We start from the raw sequence: 23,837 nt of genomic DNA, 5'->3' as shown, positions 1-23,837 counted from the left end.
TCACTTACACTTTAAATTGTGCTAAACCGCTTTAATAAAATTCCCATGGATGGATTTGGCCAGTTGTGACTGAATGGACATAACATTGCATATTTCGACACAAAGGGGGGGGCAGGCACATCACAGACCGGCCCCAATTAAGAGCTCCGCTTGACTTGCTCCGCTCCTTCACACAGTATTATTTTAAAATTCACCATTGCGGAACTGGATTCGGATTAGCATAAGAACAGTCACGTGTTTTCATAGCCGAAAGGATTATTTTAGTTCCAGTCCTAGAGAATAGGACATACAAATTTGCAGGACTGGGTGGTAAATTCCAGTCCGCCTTAAATCCTGTTCTAATCAGAGTGGCTCTTAATTGGCAGTGGCTCGGAAACTGGGATGACACGCCCCCTCCCCTCGAAGCCTCTGGGTCGTCGCTCACTTTGGGGGCTTCTCCACGGTCCGGTATGTGTTAAAGGCCTGCAGCTGGTTCTGGACTCCGCCCAGGGAGTTGGCGAGCTGCCGGTCGTTCAGCGTGATGATGGTCTGCTCGATCCACTGCAGCAGCTCCGACGCCAGCGTCTCGTACTTCTCGATCAGCTGGTCAGCCTCGATGGCGTAGTCCAGCACCTGCCGGCAAGGCGGGAGGTGACACCGGGCAGGCATGTGTCGGATGCCTCCTCCCCCCGACCCCATGTTTTTTTTTTTCCCACAATGCACCTCACCTTGCCGATCCTTTTGCCCTCCACGGCCAGGGCCTTCATCTTGGAGAAGTAGTGGTAGTAGGTGGCCACATAGGTGATGATGGACTTCTCGTCCGGCTGGTCCACATTCACATCTGCCCAGTTACAAGACGGGATTAAAGTTCTACCAGGTAGGGGCGTATACATGCGGGTGGGGCTACTATCCCCAGCTGAAAGGTGATTGGCCCTCAGAACGCCCTTCCTCTGTCACTCAAGGATTCAAAACATATCATTGGCTAATGGTGACTGTATTTACTCGTCCACCCCATACATTCTTAGCGCTCCATTAAACTTAAAATCCCATCCATTGAGTCAAGTTTATCATGGTTTACACCCATAATGCACCAGGCTTCACTGTGCCGGCATGGCCAACATCTCCTCATCAGCCACGTCCTAGTTACTATAATCCTTCCCAAGATCCCCTGTGCTTGAGGCAGCATTCATGCTTTGACTAGAAGGTTCTAGAATTTACTTTGCCTAACAAAAGTTGCTGCCTCCCTTTTACAGTCAGCTTTACATTTTCAAAGATTCTCTCAGGCACGGGAAAGTCTGGCTGCTCTATCAACATCATCCATCTTCTATACAGATGGACCATCTCTACTTGCAGTGAAAGTTCCAATTAACCATAAGCGATAGTGATCAGCCAATCGGCGATACCTAATCATTAGCGATGCGCGGAATATCCATCGCTTTTTCATCCAGCTATTCCCACTGTTTTGAAGCTGGATAGTTACGGCTGCGTCTTTGACGGGCAGGCCATGATTAAAGCGTATTTTCCATTTTAACGTGCGTTAAGAAGCTGGAACGACGGAGACACAGACAGAGAGAGTGGAATTATGGGAATCGGGTCCCCCATAATCGGGCCCACCAGCTCCAGACCCGGGTAACGGCCCCTGAAGAAGTCCAGAGCTGCTCCATTGCGCCAGGCCGCTGTGGTGGACAGGAACATAGTCGGAAGCAGACTCACCCTCGGGGTCGAGCAGTTTGGTGAGGCCCAGTTCCTTCTCGGCCACGTTGAAGGCATTCTGCAGGTTGTAGTGGGCGTTGGACCTCTTCAGGGTGTCGAACTCGATCAGGTCCGGCCTGTGCGATGGCAGCGACAGGTCAGTGACTTTGGGCGCCATGGGGGCGTCGCGGTTAATGACACGTGCAACCAGAAATCAAAGCAGGTGTTAAGCAATTAAATAGCTAAGCAATTAAATAGCATGGTTATCCTGATCAGCTTCAGCAAATATTCAATTGGTATTAAGTATATACTTATAATATAGTAACAGATTAAGTGTACAACCACAAGCATGTTATACAAACATGATGTGTTCCCTACGTCTGTCTTTAAGTTTATATAACAGGCTTCATGTCAGTCCATTCGAAAGTATGAGTTATCCATAAGTAGGTCTTTCTTAACTCTGGGACTGTCTAAAATATATTATTGCTACTCTTACTATTAATTATTAGTAGTAGAAGCCGTATTTATTATTATTAACTGTGTTGTTGCTACTATCAGTCTACTATCAGTCTACCAATCAATCAATCAATGACTCAATCTGCTCATTTTCTTACGTTATTGAGCAGTTAATAAAGTCTGGATCAGCTGGGAAGTTTATATCCATCCGTCTCCATTGTAAATACCAGACATGTCACCCTTGGCAGCTTGCCAACAATACATTTACTTAATAACAGCCCATTTCACCCCCCTTTTAACCTGTAACAGAATCCTTTGCCCTCCAGCTGGAGAAGTGCATTCAACTGAAGTATTGAGGTTATGCTGAAATGAGGCAGCATCTTTGTCCAAGTCCTTTTCAGTTAAGTCAGCCAGAATGATACCTATTTAAGCTGCATTGCGCTGGGTCAGGATTTAACCCAGCAGATGGCGCCAAACTACAACGTCAGCCTTTAGGGCCTTACGTGCGCTGCATCAGAACGCTTCCCGTTTTCTAGGTCAGTGAATTCCCTGGTCTCCGTCATTCGCTATAGCAAAGCAGCGGGTTTGGATGCGCGGAGGAGCTGACACAGAACAAGGGAGCGGAGAATCTCTCCCAGACGACGTAACAGACTGCGAGGTCAGCCGCAGATGCTCCTCCATTGTGTGATCAAGGAAACCCCCCCATTGCAAAGGGTTACGAGACTCTTCACTATATAACACGTTTTAGTGACGAGCTAAAGGCGTGGTTACCTGTGCTTGTGTACGATGGCATTGAACGCCAGGCCGTCCCTCCAGCTGGTCGTGAAGTTGTGGACGTTGACATTGGGGTACCTTTGCGGAGAGGGGGGGGCACGTGAGCGTCCGAAAAAGCATGTCTGTGTCCCATTGAGGCCCGTGCTAAGAGTGATGCTCTGGAACAGTGCTTCCAAACCCGGTCCTTCCGAACCCGGACCTTCCGAACCCGGTCATTTGTTCCCTCCCCACTCCCAGCCAATCAGAAACACCGAATACCTGGTACAGGTGTGTTGGGAGCTGGGAGGGAGCAGAAACATGGACTGGGGATCCACAAGGACTAGGCTGAGAAACGTTGCTCTAGAACAGGGGTGCCTATTTGGTGGAACCAGACGCTATCTGACCAATGAAACGTTAATGATGTCACCTACTTCTCTCCCCCCCCCCCCCTTACCCTGCAGTCTTCATCTGGCACCAAAGCAGCAGGGCGTCCTTCGCTGACTTCTTCTCCTTGTTGTCCTCAGTCTCCACGCTGATGTCCTGGATCTGCAGGGACAGCCCCCCCTCACCCATTACTCAGGAATATAGACAAGATGAGTCAAAAGACGTGATGCAGACGCCAGTGTAGGAGGTTTGAAGTGAGGTGATGTCACTTGATGATCTTGGTAACCTGGAAGCGGAGGATGATGGTCCAGATGAGGCCCAATGTGAGGCGATGGTTGCCGTCGACGATGTCGTGGGAGCCCATGTTCTCCAGATGGACCTTCTGCTCTTTGAGGAACTGCAAGGCCTTGTCGACATTCTCCAGGCAGTGGATCCGCATACGGCCCTTGGTGGGCTTGGGCTGAGGAGGGGGATGAGTCATGGGGGGTGGCAGGGGAGGGCAGGGCAGGGGGGTGAGAAAATGGTACTTCAGGAACACTTCCAAAGGACTCAGAGACTGCCAGGTGGTGGATTTGTTTTATATCTTGCCGTCATTCCATTTATTAAACCCGAATTAATCCTTCTATGTCGACAACTTCTGTCACGAAACTAAAGCGCGTTCCAGCATCAAATAATTGCACAAAACTGTCGAAGAAAAGAGGATGACTCAAAGAGAGGATGGAGGAGAACGGACAATAGTAGGGAACACGTGCCGTTTTGTGCAGCCGCGTGATGGACAACGTCATTAGAGCTAATTATGGGGGGGGGGGACACACAGCCCGCATAGAACAAAACAGCTACAGTAACTGTAGAGGAGCAACACCCAGACAGCCGAAGAAGAGGTACTAGTAGGAGTCTCAAACGATTTTGCACATTCGAAAGTCCAACAGCTGAGCCCTCTGGACAACTGCGTGTCCTCCTTAGCTGTCGGTCCCCCAAAGCCCCCGTCTCCCCCCCCCAGCAGAGACAAGAAGTGGGGTTGTGGTCAAGGCGGCACTCACCAGCTGCTCGCTGGACAGCACCTCCAGCAGACGGATGAGCATGCGGCCATCGCGGAGGTCCGTGTACAGATCTCCGATGCGGCAGGTGACGCGACCCAGGTGCGAGTTCACCCATTTGGTGAAGGTCTTCTTCTGCACGGCCTCGCGCTCATCTGGAAGAGCCGGGGGGGTTAGATGTAGAGAAATAGTGTTTCCTCATAATCTAATTGTCGTAACATATTGATTTTCTCTAATGTTTAAAATCAGCTTGGAGACAGACTCAAATTATACAACTTTATTGCCTAAACTGTCGATTTAGCCTCTGGGGTAGTTAATCAGTTTGATTTTAGTTCAGTTTATCTCTGGAATAAATAAAAGTGCTTCATCAAATCCAGGGGAGATGGGAACAAAGAACAAAACTGACAAAAGACTTGGACAAAAAACATACATCATACATTATCATACAAACTGATTGTTAATTGTGCGGTACATGCAATAAACTTGAAGGACAAACATTTGATCTAATTTTGTGTCATTTGATCTTAAAATTGTTACGTAATGGGATTTTTGGCTACCTTTTTGGGGAAAATGGTTAAAAAAAAAAATTCAGAATAACAATGGCATCATTTTAATATCCATCCATACATCCTTTTTTCAGCAACTGCTTATCCTACTCAAGGTCATTGCCTTCATTTTAATATAGCCTAGATAAAAGTTAAGGTGATGTCAATTAATTCTCAAGTTTGTGAGGATGACCCAAGTGTACCCTGCAGCTTCTTAGCTCTCACTAACCTAGCAGACCAAGAAATACAAGGAGACCCTGAGGGCTAATCATCTTTAAATGGGCGACAGGGTAAAAATACTCGGTACTGACATCAGGAGCTGTTGACTTTTCGGCTTAAGGGGGGGGATTCACGTACAGCCGACCTTGAGCTTATGAGCGGTATGCGCTCTGGAGTAGAATCCGGGCAACATAATCAATTTCAGAGAATTGCTGTAACATCGTGACAACGTTTCTACAACATTACAAAGAAGCTACAAGAATGTCAAATTAGCAAACGATTATAATCGACAGTGAAGCGAGCCATACTGTACAAGTCCCTAATTAAGTGGATCGCACTGTAGCTGAAATGGTGACCTCATCGGCGAGTCACATGATCCCTGCACTCTGTGACATCACACTGCGCCATTCGGCGATAGGTAGTACAGCAGTAACATGCCGGAAAAGTCTCCAGAAAACCTCTCCTGGCCACCCACACACGGTCCTGCATGTGACAGATCCAATGCATAACGGTGATGCACCGGTGTGCTTAACTCACAGAATAATTCATAACAAAAAAATAAAACACTGAGACAGAACGGCATTATGGGTAAACGTTCAGCGCTTTGGAAGTGCTTCAGCCAGGCAGCAATAATATGAAATCTAGAGACACCGTGGAGGGCTTTGAGGTTAAAGATAATTACACTGTAAAGAGTAAACATGTTTATCCGGGTGCCCTGTGTTTCCGGCGTGCTTATTTGCTGAGCTAATGAAAACAAAGGAATAAAGGGCAGGAAGGACGATAGAACGTCATTAGAAGGATATTTCTCATCCGGAAAATCTCTCGGCCACCTCAACACCAGACACTTAACGCAGAGCAGTGGGAAGAACCTCTGATGGGGTTCCTGGGGCCAAGGGTTAAGGCAATACGAAGAGCTGCGGGTAAGGTCAATGCAGGGGCCACAACGACAAACCCCAATTATAAGAGGCCGTATTCGAAATGCCTGATGCAAAGCATTATGGGAATCTGGGGGGAAAAAAACAGTTTGCGCAGCACCGTCAAACATACGAGAATATTAATATTACTAGGTCAAGTGGCTTGTTGTGCTTTTAATAGCTTGTGATGTTCCTTCTTTCCCAATGCTGTACTTCGCATTAAAAAAAAAAAAAAAAACGCTGTATCTACATAAACCGTGGATCACCTGGAGAAAGACTAGAATGACTGCGAGCCGAGCTGCACCGACTGCGTCGCCATCTGGGCTGTGGAAGTGGAATGCTGCAGAGGGACAGGGCTGTGCTTCACTGTATATGCAGGGAACGGAGGTCACTGTGGCTGGCGGAAGCAAATCCCTATTTCACGATTATGATGGTCTAAGTGGTTCCCTGTGCTGCTCCTGCAGGGGGGTGCTCCGAAGAGCGAACGGGAGCACGTGGGCCTGGGACACGGGAAAGGATATGGAAACTCTACCCCAGGATAGCAAGAAATAATCCAACTGACGCCAATGGAAACGCCCAGCTCCCGAAATCTCTCGGAATAAAGGGCTATTAATTCGAGCTTGTCTGTTTCATCTAGGGGCTGTTAGACCACATTGACCCACCTCTATGGCCCAGAAGGAGTGGCGCTCTTGTTCCTTCCGAAGTTACCTGGCTAAATATTATAGTCCTCAGAACTGGGTCTAGCGTGTGAGTACAGCGGCGTGACGATCCACTTCGACGTCGATCAGCAGGATTTACAAAGAGGACGGTAACGGTTCTCTAAAAACCACTCAGTTCCTCATTGATGCCATTTTGTATTAAAAACAGGTTTTCTCTACTTACTTTTCAAATCACAATGCCCCATGTCATAACGGCAAGCACCTGGCCCTATGAAACGAGACACATCACGTTTCTGACGTTTGTACCAGTACCGGTCTGTGTGGTTATTAAGGTTAGAACTTGCATCCATAATAAATATCCGAAAGATTAAAAGGACGAAATCACAAGCTATTTCGACTACCCTTTATGAAGTCTGAGGTTAATAACCAGCGTAATAAATCTTGTATTCCTGCACAAAGACTCGGGTCATGGCAGAGGGGCAATTGTCTATAGACTGATATTTAGGCGGGTGTGTGGGCATGGGTAACGTCGTGGGCGGAGTAGGTGGGTGAACTTATGATGGTGCGGCTTTTCTGACCTCTTTAAAAAGAACTTTAAAATGACTCAGCAGGAAGCTCAGAAAAGGTCACAGCCAACAGCTTCCGGCAAACAATACGGAAACATCTAGAACATTCCACTCGACAGTGTCGGCCACAGCTGCATCAAACAGGCACAAATCCCCTTTAAATCCATGTTGGTTCTGATCCAGCAGGGAACCTCCCCCCCCCCCCCCCACACACAACAACAACGTGTCAGATATTAAGCCACATTTTATCCACTGATTCCTGTTTTTTTTCATCTCATTGTTCAGCATGAAGAACCGTCACAGGCTGATTCATTTGCCAATGAGAGCCCTCGGCTTCGCAGAATCACAAAGCACACGTCCTCACCGCCTAGCAGGCAGCCGAACATGCCGCACGGGGAAAGCAAAGGAAGCATTACCTGCAGTAAACAACAACTGGGTCTGAACTTGGATTGTCATTTTTTTATAGACAAAAGGTTTTCTAGACATAAACAAATCAATCTAGTGCACAAATGACAAGGACGCCTACCCTGTGAATAGTCACATGATCCTTAAAGCACATTTCACATTTATTTGGACAATTAGTCCGAAGCAACATGAGGGTCAGAGAGTCAGGTAGTCCCTGGACCAGGGGAGACCAATCTTATCCGCAAAGGGCCAGTGTTCATGCAGGCTTTTGGGATAGACTCTTCCTCAGTCTGTAAAGACTCTTCAGCCAATCAGTGCCCTAATTAGTGATCTAATTAGAGAGTTGCAGTGAAAACTAGTGCTGGCTAAATGAAGCTGCATGAACCACTTGTTGTATTTTTTGACCCCACTAGATGGTGCACTTTGTTGAAAAAAATTGTCTGAAAGCATGCCCCAAAGCGATCCAAGACTGCCATCTAGTGGGGCGAGAAAATAAAGCAAATGGTTCATGAAGCTTCATTTAGACATCAGTTACGAAAACCCAATGGCCCTTTCTAGACTGGCCATCCCTGCCCTGGAGAAACTGAGAACTAAGGGCCTTGCTCACTTGACCAACCCCAGGATTTGGACTAGCAACCATCCAATCACAGGCACACGGTCCTAACTTCCTGACCCACACTGGGAGTACCTACCTGTACCTACACTGCTGGCCACAGGATTCATGGGTCTGAACAGCACAGTCTCATACTTCCTCAGCCTTTGACTAATCAGACTTTGACTAATCAGCTAAAACAAAACCAAGAAACCAAAACTTCCAGGGGGAGGCAGTTCCTCAAGTGACCTTGATGAGTTCTTTGAGACAGAGGACAAATCACTGGAACAAAGCAACGCTTCAGTTATGAATGCAAATGAACACACGGGTGTCCAACATAACGCAGTGACGCGTGCTTCCCCAGCGTCATTGAGGATTTACTTCTGTTTATTTTCGAAATCTCAGTTATCTTAACTAAACACTTCAAAAAAGTATTATTTTAAATGAAATGGTAATATCACCACCTTTTGAGGCATTTCAGTGGAATGAAGATGATCTCCCCCCCTGCTTCAGGGAGCCGGCCACCCTGCAGCTGTCACCTCTCCATTTCCAGAATTTGCGACACCCATCCAAAGGTGACACCCAAAGGGAGCGAGTGATCTCAGCCCCCCCCCGTTTAGGAATAACGGGGACGCCACCACTGCAGGTGGCCCACCGTCCCCTGCCTGTCACCAACACGGAGGGGACAACTTCAACGAGGAGGGCCGGCTGTGGGGGATTCATGAGAGCGTGGGGGGGGGGGGGGGGCAAAAGGGGGCCAGAACAGGCACCAAGATACGCCTAAATATACATACAGGTAGGACAGACAGACAGACAGACAGACACACAAAGGTAACTAAGCCTCAGTGCCTGTGGTCGGAAGGTCGGCGGTTTGAGTCCCGGCCTTGGCAGAACGGCCACGTCAGTGGGCCCTTGAGCAGGGCCCTTAACCCCCAGCTGCATAGGTGCCGCTGTAGGTGGCTGCCCTTCACTGCCAAGCTTGCTCTCACCTACATGCATGTGTCATGAGGAGTGAGACAGAATTTCCCCACGGGGATCGATAAAGTATTATTATTATTATTATTATTATTATTATTATTATTATTATTATTATAATTATAATACGCACATAGAAATAGCTACTTTTACTAAGCTTCCGGTGTCACATTGAAATTATAGGGTTTTATTTCAATTTTTAATTAAATCTCATACACTTGGTAATCCGATTGCTCTGCGAGTCTGTTGGCATGTCGCGCTTGATGCCAGGTTTTAATTTCTCGGAAAAACAGAGTAGAAAACATTTGTTAAAACTGGGAGGAACAGGACTGCAGGCGGTTAGACATTAAAAAGTGAGAGCAGCCCATCGTCAGTGGCCTCCTGGGAGTCAAAATATCTCAAAAATCTACTTCGTATTTGAAACGGAAACACCCAGCTTCTCTCACACACAAAAAAAAAAAAATCAGTAAAGTAACAGGTTTTGAAGGTCAAGATCAACCAATCAGGTTACAGACTTACAGGGCAAATGCCAAAAATAAGAACCAATGATGAATATCGAAGACACATCACTAATTCCAAGCAGCGAAAGCTGTCTAGGACGGCACTTGGGGCATTTTCGTTTTTAGTTATTAGTTTAAAAAATGAAGACCTAACACAAGATAAGATGTGGGCTGCTAAGCTAAATGTACGTTATCACAGGACGATAGCTTTGTCATCCATTGATGTCAGCTAAGCTGGCGTTACCATATTGTAGGACGCTAGCTTTGTCATCTACAGACGTCGGCTAAGTTAGCGGTATGTTATCGCGGGACGCTAACTTTGTCATCCATAGACGTCGGCTAAGTTAGCGGTACGTTATCGAGGGACGCTAAGTTTGTCATCCATAGACGTCGGCTAAGTTAGCGGTACGTTATCGCGGGACGCTAACTTTGTCATCCATAGACGTCGGCTAAGTTAGCGGTACGTTATCGCGGGACGCTAACTTTGTCATCCATAGACGTCGGCTAAGTTAGCGGTACGTTATCGCGGGACGCTAACTTTGTCATCCATAGACGTCGGCTAAGTTAACGCTACATTATCGCGGGACGCTAGCTTTGTCATCATTAAACGTCAGCTTCAACATACCTTCAGCATCACTGGTATCTCATGGGCCACTCATTTGTGGAAACAATCCATGCTCTCTGACAAAGATTAGGCGCCTCCTGTATCGCCGGTCAGACTCGCATCTCAACCTTGAAGTGAAACACTTCGGGTTCGAAAGCGGATTTTCGGCAGAGCTCTTTCTACGGCACATTGCAAATTAAAGGGGTATGGTCAGCAACGGCGTTTACCACAGCTCAAACCCAACATTTGCGCGTTGACCACAAACAGCTGCTACTCTAAACAGTAAATAAGCGCGTTAGGAGATGCTGAAGTGGCATGTTCTGCTAACCAACTAGCGTTTAATTAGTAAATGGGGCCCGAAAAAACAACAAACCAGCTCCGAGGCACAATGTCAGCGCTCGATGGCCTCAGGGTCCAACGTTAGACTGCGGCTAAACGAATGACGGACATGGCGGGTGGTACCACACACGACCGTGACCCGCCCGGATATTCAACCAGGACACGATCCACAGAGGACCGCCAAGGCACATACTGAAATATAAGTCGTGTCACACCTAGCGTGACCTACCCATCCTAAAAATTACAAGTCACTATAATAAGCTATTTTTAAAAGCGGGCCGGCCTGTCATCACCACACGACCTCAGGCTCCTTGAAAACAAAAACACATTCTATTCTCCCAGTTTCCTGACATCCGAGATTCTCTCCCATCATCCCCCTTCATTCAGGGAACAGGTTTTTTTTTGCTCCTCCCTGCTTGTCGCAAACAGAAACTGTCAGGAACAGCTTGGATACTTAAGATTCCCGCCGGATCTGCGGCAAAACAGCCGGTACCGCAGACGTGCTCTGAAGATGAAGGTGTCGCATGATGACTAACACGTGTAATGTACTTGGGACACACGCAAAGGCGTGTTGGGTCGCCGAGGCATGAAAAATGACACACAGAAGCTATTTGGTGACACGTAGATGTGCAGCTTCGTTAAGTCTCAGCGGTATTGAGTTAACGACTTTAGCCACATTCAGTGCTATACAGTAACATAATTATGCATCTCAGGAAAAAAAATTCTACTTCCCTATTTTTTTTTTGTGTAATTTGTGTAATTCTAGAAATCCAACAGCATGTACGAGTGCCAAACATGCATAGGTCAGCAGGGCAACATCGTAATTCTCCAGAGAAAGTACATGCATGGCTGTAAGCGAGCTGGGTTGGGACTCTGACCACACGGTGGCGCTGTTCCAGCTCGGCCAGTATAACAAGTGGTGTGTCAGTAGGGGACCCTAGCAGGCGGGCAGTGCGGTGAGCTTATCTTCAAGCCGTCGCAAATCCTCCCAGCTAACTCCAGTTTCCAGGAGGGGACCTTTCTGGGTAAAAACGCCCCAACAAGGATAACAAACATGGAAACTCAACACTGATGTTCTCCCAAGGGGCTGTTACCCTATTAATACAAAACACTACGAATAAGGCATAAAGCAAAGCTTTCTGATTTGGGTTTTCGCTGCATGTCACCCACCTCAAGATGTTAGAAGTTTTTACATTAGAAAGGAAGTCAAGGAGAAAGTAGATCATCAGTTCAATTCAATTCAAGTTTATTCATGTAGCGCATTATCACAATATTAAATTGTCCCAAAGAGCTTTACATTATCCCTGCCCAAAGACCCCAGAGAGCAAACAAGAAGTGTGAGTGGCAAGGAAAAACTCCCCAGTAAGAAGAAACCTTGGGAAGAACCAAACTCAAAGTGGGGGGGGGGCAACCTCCAGGGGCCGGCAGAGGATGCTGAATGAACAAAATGAACAAAATCCTAATTTATACAGTCCTCATAAAGAAGAATTAATGTGCGTGAGGGTGATGTTCCCATGGAGACCAAGATTCCACACAAAGAAGGGCAACGGGATTCCAGGAGAATGTAAGCTGTATTGCCCCTGCAGCCATGTAACGTGTAACGAACAGAGGAAGAGGAGGCGATTCTACACTGTGTTTCACTTCCCGTCTGCCGAAGGGCACTCCCCCCCCAGGGCGATCCACACTTTCGCACAGTTGCTGACTGCGAAGGAATGCGAGCCATGTGTCACCCGGTACCGCTACAAGCCAGGCCCCACCTGCATTCCCCCCCCCCGCCAAACTGTGCAACCCTCCCCACCGAGCGAGAATGCCTCAGCGCGCGAGAGAGAACTCATATCGCGGCGGCGAGAAACAGAGCAAGAAGAAAGGCAAGAATGTGAGACGGGGCAGACGAGGAGAGCTGGGGCAGATCTGATACGCAGAGGACCTGTCGGAACACCGCGTCTGGAAACGAAATCCGCTGCGCTAATCCCCTCCACGCGGGGTGCTGAGGGACACTTGAAAGGACAAGTCGCGTCTTTGTTCCTCGCTTTGAACGTCTCCGTTTAAAGGTGTCGGCCGCACGTCGCACTCCCGGGTGCTTTTAGTAATCGACAACGCCTCATTCTTTGCCCAAGGGAAAGCGAGGAAGCGCTCGGGCACCGAGACAATCGTCAGCTTGTCCTCAAAAGCTCGAGCAGGGACAGTAAGGTCATGTAAACAGAGGACCTATTTGGGCTTTCGCTGAAGCTGCTCACGAATCTGCAGCGAAGAGATGAGGGACCTTCTCATCCAGGAAGTGACGTTCTGAGTCAGGATGCTCTCCACAGCGCCCGAGTAGAAAGATCCTGAACTTCCTCAGCTGCTGCAGGTGGTACAGGTGCTTCTTAGGCCTATCGGACTGGACTTGGATGTGAACAGCCCACGTCAGGTCCTCAGAAATGTGGACCCCCCACATATTTAAAACTCCTCACCCTCTCCACAGGAGATCCGTTGATGGTGAGGGGAGTGTAGGATCTCTGCTGCCTCCTACTGAAGTCCACCAGCAGCTCCTTTGTCTTGTCGACATTCAGCTGGAGACTGTTGTCGCGGCACCACACTGCTGGGTTCTCCACCTCCGCCATGTAGGCCGACTCAACGGTGTCGGTGATGAGCCCCAGGACCACTGTGTCGTCCGCAAACTTAACAATGGTGTTGGAGCTATGAGTGGCCTTACAGTCATGAGTGTAGAGTGCGTACAGTAACGGACTGAGTACAAAATGGACCAGCTGAGCATAAAGAGTTGAATTTGGTTGAAACAAAATCTTGGTTGAGATTTTTAGTCTCTGGACCTGAACTACCCATCTCTGCTTTACTGCTAAGCGGTTTCTCCATATTACCAGCAAATAAGCGCAAAAATACACGCGGGAGCGCCCACGCTTGCTTGAGAGATGCCAAACATCAGCTTATAACAGCCTGGAAGCTTCTGTTCCTTCCTGTCCTTGATGCCTCCTGTTCATTGTACTGAAAGACACATGCTTCCACAGGTCGGCTCCTATCTACAATCAACCCTGATGCAGACGTGAGACTCCCCCGGGACAAGGATTCCCCAGCTGAAACGGATGCAATTCCGGAAGAATCTTTTCACCCCCTGCTCTTAGCCAAGCACTTAATCAGCTGCTGTCTCAAATGACTTAAAGGATCCGAAGTTCCATCGACACGTACAGCTGCACAATAAAAATTTCTCCTCCCCTCCAGGTTCTCCAATCCTGCACCCCTTTCCTCTGCAATTACCCACCTCAATGTCCCCTATGCTCCTTTAGTACCCATGTAGAGACACACTCACACACACAGGATTCATGTGGGAGGGGGCAGTGTGCCAGTCCCAGTCCAATATGACTGTTGCCTTGTAGGTTTTTCCAACCCAGTCCCTGGGGACCCCTAGACAGTCCATGTTTTTGCTCCCTCCAAGTAACAACACATTTGTACCAGGTATTCGGTGTTCCTGATTGGTGGGGAGCTGGGGGGAGCAAGAATGTGGACTGTCTGGGGGTGGGGACTAGGGTTAGAAACACTGGCTTAGAGCACCAATTATTCTCAACAGTTAATACTGGTGGGGGGCTTTATTGTTACTGATTTTTTGTTGCAAATACGTTCTTTCAGCTATAATAGCAATACCAGCAGGACAGAGAAGTTGCTTCACAGATGAATTGCAGGAAAACTCTTCCAAAGTATCCCCCCTCCCTCCAAGTTCTGTCTTCCCCTCTCTCATACTCCACCCCTCCCCTCAAGAACAAGATGTACTTTGGGAAACCTCAATCTGAAAAGTAAAGTATAAACTGCTCCTGCCCGTCAACACCTCTAGCATTCCGCACAAGATCTACGCTCGACTCGAAGCGTCACTCGGCGCTGCAGACGGAACGAGAGGCCTGTCGAGCGTAGGGGAGGGAGAATCGCAGCGAGCTGCCCCTCCGCCTCCCGCGAAACGCTTATCCAGTAGCAGGTCACGGTGAGCTTGGAGCCTGTCCCAGGACACAGGAAGCAGGGTACACCCTGGATGGGATTCCAGCCCACCACGGGGCACCCGCAGCCACAATCGCTTACTCGCCCAAAAACTTTATAAACAAAGCCCGAAGCTGTGCTTTTCTAAAAAAAAAAAAAATCAAACCCAACAAAGCTTAGCACCTCCATCCAGGGAAAACCAAGGGTGGAATAAATGTAGAGAAACGACACTTCGCAGCAACAGGGACACGCGTCGATGATGATTCCCTTCCATCGTTCCACACAGTGACCCCCTTATGTGAAGTTAATGAGAGCGAATGACGGTGCGGATAGTTAAAGGGCAGAGGCCGGCGTGAGCTGTTAGCTCGTTAGCTCGCGACGCTCGTCACGGAGCGAAGAGACAAATACGAGGACAGGCAAGGAAAAAGTAAGTAGGCGGAAGTGCAAAGTTCAGGCCCAGAAAGCAAAAGTCCAGACCAAGATTTTGCTTCAACCAACCAGCCGAGTATAAAGAGTCACAGTCACAGAGGACTCAGCTGGTTGGTTTTGCTTTAAAATTTTGAGGCCTCTTTTCGCCACTAACCTTCAGCCTGGGTAAGTTCACGCATGAAAGCACTCCTGATACCAGTGTTATGGAAACAACCCAAGAACGGGATTTATTTCTGAGTCTGTCTATCGGCAGAGAGCAGATTGTCAGAGGCCAAGCCAAAACATGGCCAACCAGACGGGCAACCGGGCGAGTCACTAAACGCCTGCTGTGTATCCCTCCTTAAACACCCAACAACGTGCTGTTCTTAAGCTCAGAGATGGATAAGCAAATAGAACAGGCATGCGTGAGTCTGAGAAGTGAACCGGGGGGTTTCTGTGTCACTGTGTCCGAGCAGGCCTGCAGAGGAGATTAACTCCACGCCGGCTGAAGTTCTGCAGGTCAAAGGTCAGCAGGAACGTGGCCTGTCTGTTCCTCCTCTAATTTCTGAATTCACTCAAGGAAGGAGCCTGGAATGGCAAACACGACTGGAGAGGATCTCTGTCTCCGTGCTAATCGCTCGATCTTTCTTGGAAGAAAAACCCACGTTCGCCCTTCTTTAAACACGTCCATCTCGATCGGTAAACAAGCCAGCTTCACAACCAGCTTCACCCTTTCCATCAGCACCGGTTTTAACACGGATCCCCCTAACCCCTTCGGCACATGTTTGCTCAGTTGTCCAAGAGATTTAATGACTTGTCCGGGCACGTAATTCCAGACCAGAGGTTGAGGATCAGCCATTTGTTTCCAGTCTCTTATAGCTTTCTTGCCCTCCGAACGAGACAGTGTACATAGCGAGGTCTGATTTCGCTGAGCCGAACGTGAATTCATGCTGCACCACATAAACCGGGACTCCAAAATGCTGCCCGTCAGCATTAACATCACCATCGAATTTACTCAATCCAGAAAGGATTAGGCAGGACACGACATCAAAGAGCCTGTTCCACCGGGGGGAGTATGAAAGGGGAATTTCCAATAGAGTCAGTGACTCAAGGTCACCGTAATACGTTACAGAACATGTGATAAGTTCTGGCTATAAAAACTCTACAGATACTAGTCTTACTCAAGACAAAATTAGCAAATACAGATCAGCAGCTCGTAAGCCAATAACCAAGTAAGGAATATGGAAAACGGGAAAAGTCAAGCTACTAATATTAAGCCCTTAACAAGTGCTAAGCGCCTCATCAAAGAAAACCACAAAAAATCAATACTGTGGAGTTTTTCGTAAACATTTCATTCCGGAAGATTGTCCCGTCTCCCGCCTTCTTCCAAGTTCCCTGAGCGCCGCTGAAATTCCAGGTGAAAGTTCACGTTCCTGACGCGACCTTTGACCTCCTTTCCGAGTTCTGTAACGTTCAGCCGTCGACGGCCGATCAAGGGAGCAGCGCCGGCAAACTGGCCTTTCAGGCGAATCTGCATCTCGTCCGCTGCATATTCCAAAACGCATAATGGAAAAAAATATATATATATCGTTATCTTTGCTACTAGGCTGGGTCCCGGAGACTGTGCCCGCCTATCCGTGAAATGTTTACCGTGGTATTTACATGTATCGATCGCGCTCTGTTTACCCGCGGCGGTGGCAGCGGCTGGGAGTGAGTGGAGTCCTCTCACATTTGGCAGGCGCGCCGAGTCGTATCCCCTTTCGGAGAAATATCGATTGGTCGGTCTCCGCACTGTAATGAACATGGGGCCCATTCATTTGGCCCCATACACAATGCGGCACAAACACAGCCGACACCTGGCCGCTCTCCCCACAGATTGGAAAGCCAAGGCTTAAATGAGGAAGAAAGAGGCTGCTGTGATGAGGGGGGTCTGGACAGAATAGTGATTAGGATGCTTAAGCGAGAGCCATGAGCTCAGGGCTATGGGGGCTACAGAAAATACCAAAGCAGCTTGTTGGGCTGGGGCAGGGGTCCCACACCTTTTCAGCTTGTGAGCTACTTATAAATGTCAAAATGATCTACCTACTATAAAAATGCAAAACATATATTTATTTATAAAAATATCGAGCATTCTTTATTATTTATTATTATTATTATTATTATTATAATTTCCCTTCGGGATAAATAAAGTATTTTTGAATTGAACTAGGATTTTAGCTCCTTCACCTTTCTAATTCTCAGCTTTTCGGAGGGAAGTTAACGTCGTAGTTTTTAAGAACGGTCCGAAAACGCCGCCCCACATTTCCCACGTCAGCCGGTGCGGTTGAACGCCTCATCCATCCTCTATTTTTTTTATGCCATACGATCTACCCAGAGGGGGCGGCATGGTGGTGCAGTGGTTAGCACTGTCGCCTCACACCTCTGGGACCCGGGTTCGAGTCTCCGCCTGGGTCACATGTGTGCGGAGTTTGCATGTTCTCCCCGTGTCGTCGTGGGGTTTCCTCCGGGTACTCCGGTTTCCCCCCACAGTCCAAAAACATGCTGAGGCTAATTGGAGTTGCTGAATTGCCCGTAGGTGTGCATGTGTGAGTGAATGGTGTGTGAGTGTGCCCTGCGATGGGCTGGCCCCCCATCCTGGGTTGTTCCCTGCCTTGTGCCCATTGATTCCGGGATAGGCTCCGGACCCCCCGCGACCCAATAGGATAAGCGGTTTGGAAAATGGATGGATGGATGGATGGATCTACCCAGACTACCTCTGCGATCGACCAGTAGATTGCGATCGACGTGTTGGGCACCCCTTGATCTAGGGATACGATTCTTGCTTGTGTTGTTCGGCTCGGCTGGTTGGCCCTCTGAGCCGGTGACCAGAAGGTTGTTAGTTTGAATCTCACGCTCAACAGAGTGGTCGCATCTTCACTGGACCCCAGGAGCTCTTAAGCACTTGAAAGATGTGCCAAGGGGGGCAGATAAATGTCTGGTTTCATCTCTGCATGTCTTAAAATGTATGTTATAAAAATTGCGAATACATGAAATTCATTTACACAGGGGCAGTTTTGGAGAATGGGTGAACTGCCGTGAAACAGCCAAAGTGATTGAGACCGGTGAAGGGCATTTCCTCCAGCAGTTTGCCCCTGGCAAAACACTGCGATAAAGTAACTGGGAGCTACGAAACACACAAGGCTTTGTCCTCTGAAGACCTCCTCGTCCTTCACGCACACAGAGCAGAAACGTCTAACAAAAAAGCTCCTGGTGCACCCCCCCCCCCCGCCTGCCCGACCCGCCTGCCCGACCCGGACCGTCATCCGAGACGACACTCGTGTTTTCTGTAGTGACAAGGAGAATTTCTGAACCTCTCTCACTAATGGTCACATTCCGAGAGGTCAAGGAGTGATCACTTGGCTTTGGGGAGCTTAATAAATACCCAGGCGGCGGCAGGGGGGGGGGGTGTTGCAGACAGGGGGTGTGAGAGGAAAGGGGGTGTTAAACCCAAATGGAGACAGGGAGACCCATTCCAAGCCTTGGGGGGGCTTCCGGATCTCAGGAGGCATCCTCTGCAACCTGAACCTCGCGTGAGGACTCTACTTGTGTCTTTGGACAACTGCTATGAGTTTGCGCTATGGACAAAAAGACCGGAACCCTGCACATCAGGAGCTCAGCGGCTGCTGTACTGGCAGGAGACCTGGCAGAGTTTGTGATTAACTGGGCAAAATGGGAGACATTGCTAATATCCCAACAGCCCCGCCGTTTCCCCAAAATAACCCTAGAAATTTTTGTGAATGCCTTAATTCAAAGTGACATGCAACTGAGCAAGCGGGGTCAGTCAGTTCCCAGAGCAGCTTGGGGTTAAGGGTCTCGCTCAGGGTTTCAGACTTTCTGATCACAGGCACAGCGTCCTAACCGCCCCCCCACGCAGAAGCCCCAGAGGAGTAAGTTGTGTGGGGTAGGCTGGCCCCCCCAATCTTCTAAAGAGTGATCTCACTGACTGGGATTTAAGCATGGCAAAGAGGGCCAACCTTTAACCTTTGAGCCTGGCTGCCCAATCAGTAAATGCCAGAGGAGCCTACACTATTTTATAAAAATAAATAAATACCTAACTCTCATTCAGAAATAGGGACTCCAGTAAAACAAAGAATGTAGCTGATTATACGGTACATAAATAAGAACCAAACCACGTCTCTCAGGTTAAACAATCCCATAATATTAAGGGCAATAGATCACATTACAGCAAAAAAAGAACTTAATACCTACTATTTCAGTATAGTCTCAGGAGATCAGAAGAATCAGTTTTTATTTAACTGGCTTATTAACGTGTGGGTTTGATTGTGGGTTAACTGGGGAAGCAAGGCATTCTGGGTAGCGGGTAGACTGCTTCTTTAGTAAAGGCAACTGGTCCAATACAGACCCAAGAGGCACATGCAGATCTTACCGGCCAAGGGCACAGACTATTCCAGAATAACAGCAGTCATAGCTGATTCATTTTGGCTTTTCACTCACCCTCCGAGGTAAAATATATGAGGTCCAGGACATATAGATCGGTTGGACTACGGATGCAAACTGAAGCTTTAATTATACTCGCATTTGGTTCTTGAGTTTCAAATCTAACATCCTGCCAGAATTTTTACAGTTCACTCTAGTACCAATCACACAGCAAAGGACCGACAAGTATTAGAAAAGGCCACACTGACCGGTCTTCTTAAAGGCGAAGATGTTCCCTTCATCAGATATACAGCAGCAGGATGTAAGAAATAAAATACACACTGAAATGCCTGGCTGTCCTAGACTCGAGTGGGTTTATTTTATTCGATTATACTAGCTTATCCAAACTAGCCCGTCATATAAATAGAGCATCACACCAACATGCCAGGAGGTCTGCTTGTCAACCACCTACACCAGTGTCTCCCAATCCGGTCCTCACGGAACCACAGACGGTCCGCGTTTTTGCTTCCACCCAGCTACCTGTCAGAAAGTCCAGCTTTTCTGGAGCCGGGAGGGAGCAAAAACGTGGACTGTCCGTGGGTCCCCGTGAACCGGATTGGGAAACACTGATCTACGCCGTCTGCCGCCCTTGATGCAGAAGCGTCTGCCTCCCCCATCTCACCTTGGAGCTGCTTGAATCGTCCTTCCAGGATGTTGGAGTGCTGCACCTGATTGATAAAAGCGGCCGGGGAGGGGTACGGATCGCTGAGTTTGCGTTCCAGCTCCATCCCGACTCCGATTTTGGACGGATAAATATTAAAAATGAGCGACGATCAGACGTCCAGGAGAAGTCCTTTCCCACGGCTCCTGAGGACACCTGAGGTGACCTAGTCAAACTGTAATCCAGCTGGAGAATGAGGAATGCCGTCAGGTCTGGGAAAGTCCAATCACGTTCCTGCCAGTACCTCCCCTATTCCCCCCCCCCCCCCCCACCTCCGTGTGCCGGTTCGGTAACAGTGCACGGGCCCGTGCTCTGCCTGTTTTGCAAACACCTCTTCCTCCTTTGTTTTGACCCTGATCTCGCTCCCGCTCTCTCTCTTCCCGAAAAGGAGGATCCTAGTAGGTGGTGGTGGAGGTGGGGGGTGGAGACAGTAAGCAAAATACCTTCAAAACTGATCCAGCAAATGACTCCAAATCCTCCTCCTTAGTCTTTTCTTCCCCTCACACAAAGTTAAAGGAGTTTAGCCCAGAGAAGCTCCAAATTCAACCCCCCCCCCCCCCGCCTCGACCCCGCCCCCAAACACAAGCACACTAGGCTCTGCCTTCCCTCCAAATTCTGCATGCATGCACAAACACCCGCCCTCACCTTTGAACACGGCGGGGGGAGCCAACCACAGCTCACTGTGGGGGGGCACAGCCGCAGCATGAGGTGAATTTTAGGGCGGAGCAGTGGCAAAAGGGGGAGGGTGAGTTGAGGTGGGACCGTACCATTTGGAAAGGTATTTTCAGGGGGGGGGGCTCTTCTACTAATTGGAAATTCCAGGATGGGTGGGGGTGGACATGCGGAGATATCATGCGACTAGAATCTCCTCCTGGCTTGTGCAGGGATCCAGAGGAATAAATAATAAATAATAAATCCTGTAATGACTGTCAGCGTCGTCCGATTCCATCAGCAGAAAAAGCACTGAAAAGCTGCATGTTTTTTACACATCACAAGTTTCAATGGTGTTTATTTTGAAAGACAAATTGAGTGTTCCTGCTGACACACACACACACACACACACACACACACACCCCAGACACATCCGATTTAGGATTCCTAACTTCAAATGACACAGAACTATAAATTACCGTTTGGCAACAAACGCAAAAAACAACGCGGTCTCAGTTGGACATAGGGCACATATCATGTGATCTCGCTCCGAGCTGAATTAACGCCCTGTGTGGCTTACGCTCCGTCAGCTGAAACTCTAGATTGAAATCAGTGTTGACAAAAGGACAGCACGTTGGAGCCAGTGTGTTTACAGAAGATTGAAATGTACCCAGCGTTACCAAACAACGAGCCTTGTGTCAATGATGTATCGGGCCATGACATTTACATGCAGTTTATTTACCAGGTGATTTTCTGCTTCCGAGAAAGCAGGATCAGCCAGTCCTTAAAATGACTGAATGTGCACAGGGACCCAACAGAGACATCACACCGCCAATTGTGGGATTCGAACCAACAACCTTCTGATCACAAACACAGAGTCCAAACCTACAGAGCCACATGCCACCACCGTGAAAAGCTGGTCTTGGAGGGGAGGTGCGATGGGTAGGAGCAGCGGGCTCTGTCCCAAATTTCTGGTGTCCCGATATTGCTGGTGCACTGACACCAAGTAGGGGAGAACACACAGGTACAGACACACACATACAGGCACAAACACACACAGACAGACAGGCACAAACACACACACACACAGACAGGCACAAACACACACAGACAGGTACAAACACACAGACAGACAGGCACAAACACACACAGACAGACAGGCACAAACACACACACACAGACAGACAGGCACAAACACACACACACAGACAGACAGGCACAAACACACACACACAGACAGGCACAAACACACACACAGACAGACACAAACACACACACACAGACAGGCACAAACACACACACAGACAGGCACAAACACACACACACAGACAGGCACAAACACACACACACAGACAGGCACAAACACACACACAGACAGACAGGCACAAACACACACACACACACAGACAGACAGGCACAAACACACACACACACACAGACAGGCACAAACACACACAGACAGACAGGCACAAACACATACACAGACAGGCACAAACACACACAGACAGGCACAAACACACACACAGACAGACAGGTACAAACACAGCTGGAGTACCTTTCACACCTGCCAGGACAACCTGCTTCTCACATCTCTGTCCGTTCCCACCTTCCCCGCTGGATTTGGCTCGAGTGCCACACTGAGCTGTTCCACCCCCACAGCGCCCCCTCTCCTCAGCCAAGCTACACTGCTGCCCCCCCCCCCCATCACACCGACAAGGCTTCATAGATAAACATCTAATGTCACAGTGATTACAAAATACGAGCGAGATTTCACACCATTTACCAGACAGGCAAAAAAGCGATGGATTTATAACCTGACTGTCAAAGAGGATGCAGATACGGAGCTGACTAGCCGAGTGAGTAACGGATGCATGCAAATGAGCGCATGTCCGGGGAATACCGCAGTATTACGAGGGGGGGGGGGGGGGGGCTAGGGCACACATGCCCAACTGCTCAGTTGGTTGCGCTCGTTGAACCGGACTCAGGCAGTTTAAAGTAAGTTTTATAATAATTCACACAGCTGGAAGTTTTACTGAGCTGAAGTTACGAGGCCCCCTTCTGGAAGCTGAAGGAGTAACTTGTCAAATCCCAGCCTGGTTCGTTAGGCAGTATGCAGCCAGCTTGAGACAGGCAAGCCTGAGCGCGCCGGAGAAGTCTTAGACACAGCCACAGACAGCACACACACACACACACACACACACGCACAGACAGACAGCACACACACACGCACAGACAGCACACACACACACACACACAGACAGCACACACACAGACAGACAGCACACACACGCACAGACAGACAGCACACACACACGCACAGACACACACACAGACAGCACACACACGCACACAGACAGCACACACACACACACGCACAGACAGACTGCACACACACACACACAGCACACACACAGACAGCACACACACACACACACGCACACACAGACAGACAGCACACACACACCCACACACAGACAGCACACACACAGTCAGAGCATGCACGCACGTTTAAAACAAAAAACTGATACACGTGCGCACACACACACACACAGACAGACAGCACACACACACACACACACACAAACACACACACAGAAATGGATCACCTGTGCACGGTCGGAACATACACACACAGAAGGAACAGACAAGCGGAACAGGCACAGACAGAACAAGCAAAGACAGACGGAACGCGGCCACACACAGGTGGTACATACATGCACCCAGGCAGAACATGCACACGCTCACAGACAAAACATGCGTGCACAGACAAAACAAGAACACATACACACTCGGACGAAAATCGCTCACGCAAATGGAACATACCACACGGACGGAGCACACACTCACGACACTTTGGCCCGATCCGATCCCCTCCTTTAACTGCCTCCCCAGCCCTCCCCCCAGCCATCACCCCCCGGAAGGCCTCATTAGCGACGCGCTGGTGTTTGCTCTCCCGCTTGGGCCGGTCCCGGGGCCCGCTACACGTGGCTAATGAACCGAGGCGTGTTCTCCGTTTCACACTCGGCATCGCCAATCCGCCCCGCCTGCGAGAAGAACCACCC

General features: G+C 48.8%; 1 protein-coding gene across 1 annotated transcript in view; it reads right to left on the bottom strand.

Moving 5' to 3' along the window:
• The window catches only part of LOC125727631 (spectrin beta chain, non-erythrocytic 1-like), a 57,882-nt gene that overhangs the window by 19,160 nt on the left and 14,885 nt on the right, over positions 1-23,837 (bottom strand). Inside the window, 7 exon segments of the mRNA XM_049004485.1 lie at positions 425-612; positions 708-820; positions 1,693-1,808; positions 2,899-2,979; positions 3,335-3,426; positions 3,551-3,724; positions 4,305-4,456. Of these exon segments, the coding sequence (XP_048860442.1) occupies positions 425-612; positions 708-820; positions 1,693-1,808; positions 2,899-2,979; positions 3,335-3,426; positions 3,551-3,724; positions 4,305-4,456 (916 nt within the window).

This window comes from Brienomyrus brachyistius, unplaced genomic scaffold (assembly GCF_023856365.1).
Source record: "Brienomyrus brachyistius isolate T26 unplaced genomic scaffold, BBRACH_0.4 scaffold105, whole genome shotgun sequence".
Classification (NCBI taxonomy): Eukaryota; Metazoa; Chordata; class Actinopteri; order Osteoglossiformes; family Mormyridae; genus Brienomyrus; species Brienomyrus brachyistius.
The sequence above is the reverse complement of the archived record's forward strand: the minus strand, read 5'-3'. Positions and strand labels throughout refer to the sequence as shown.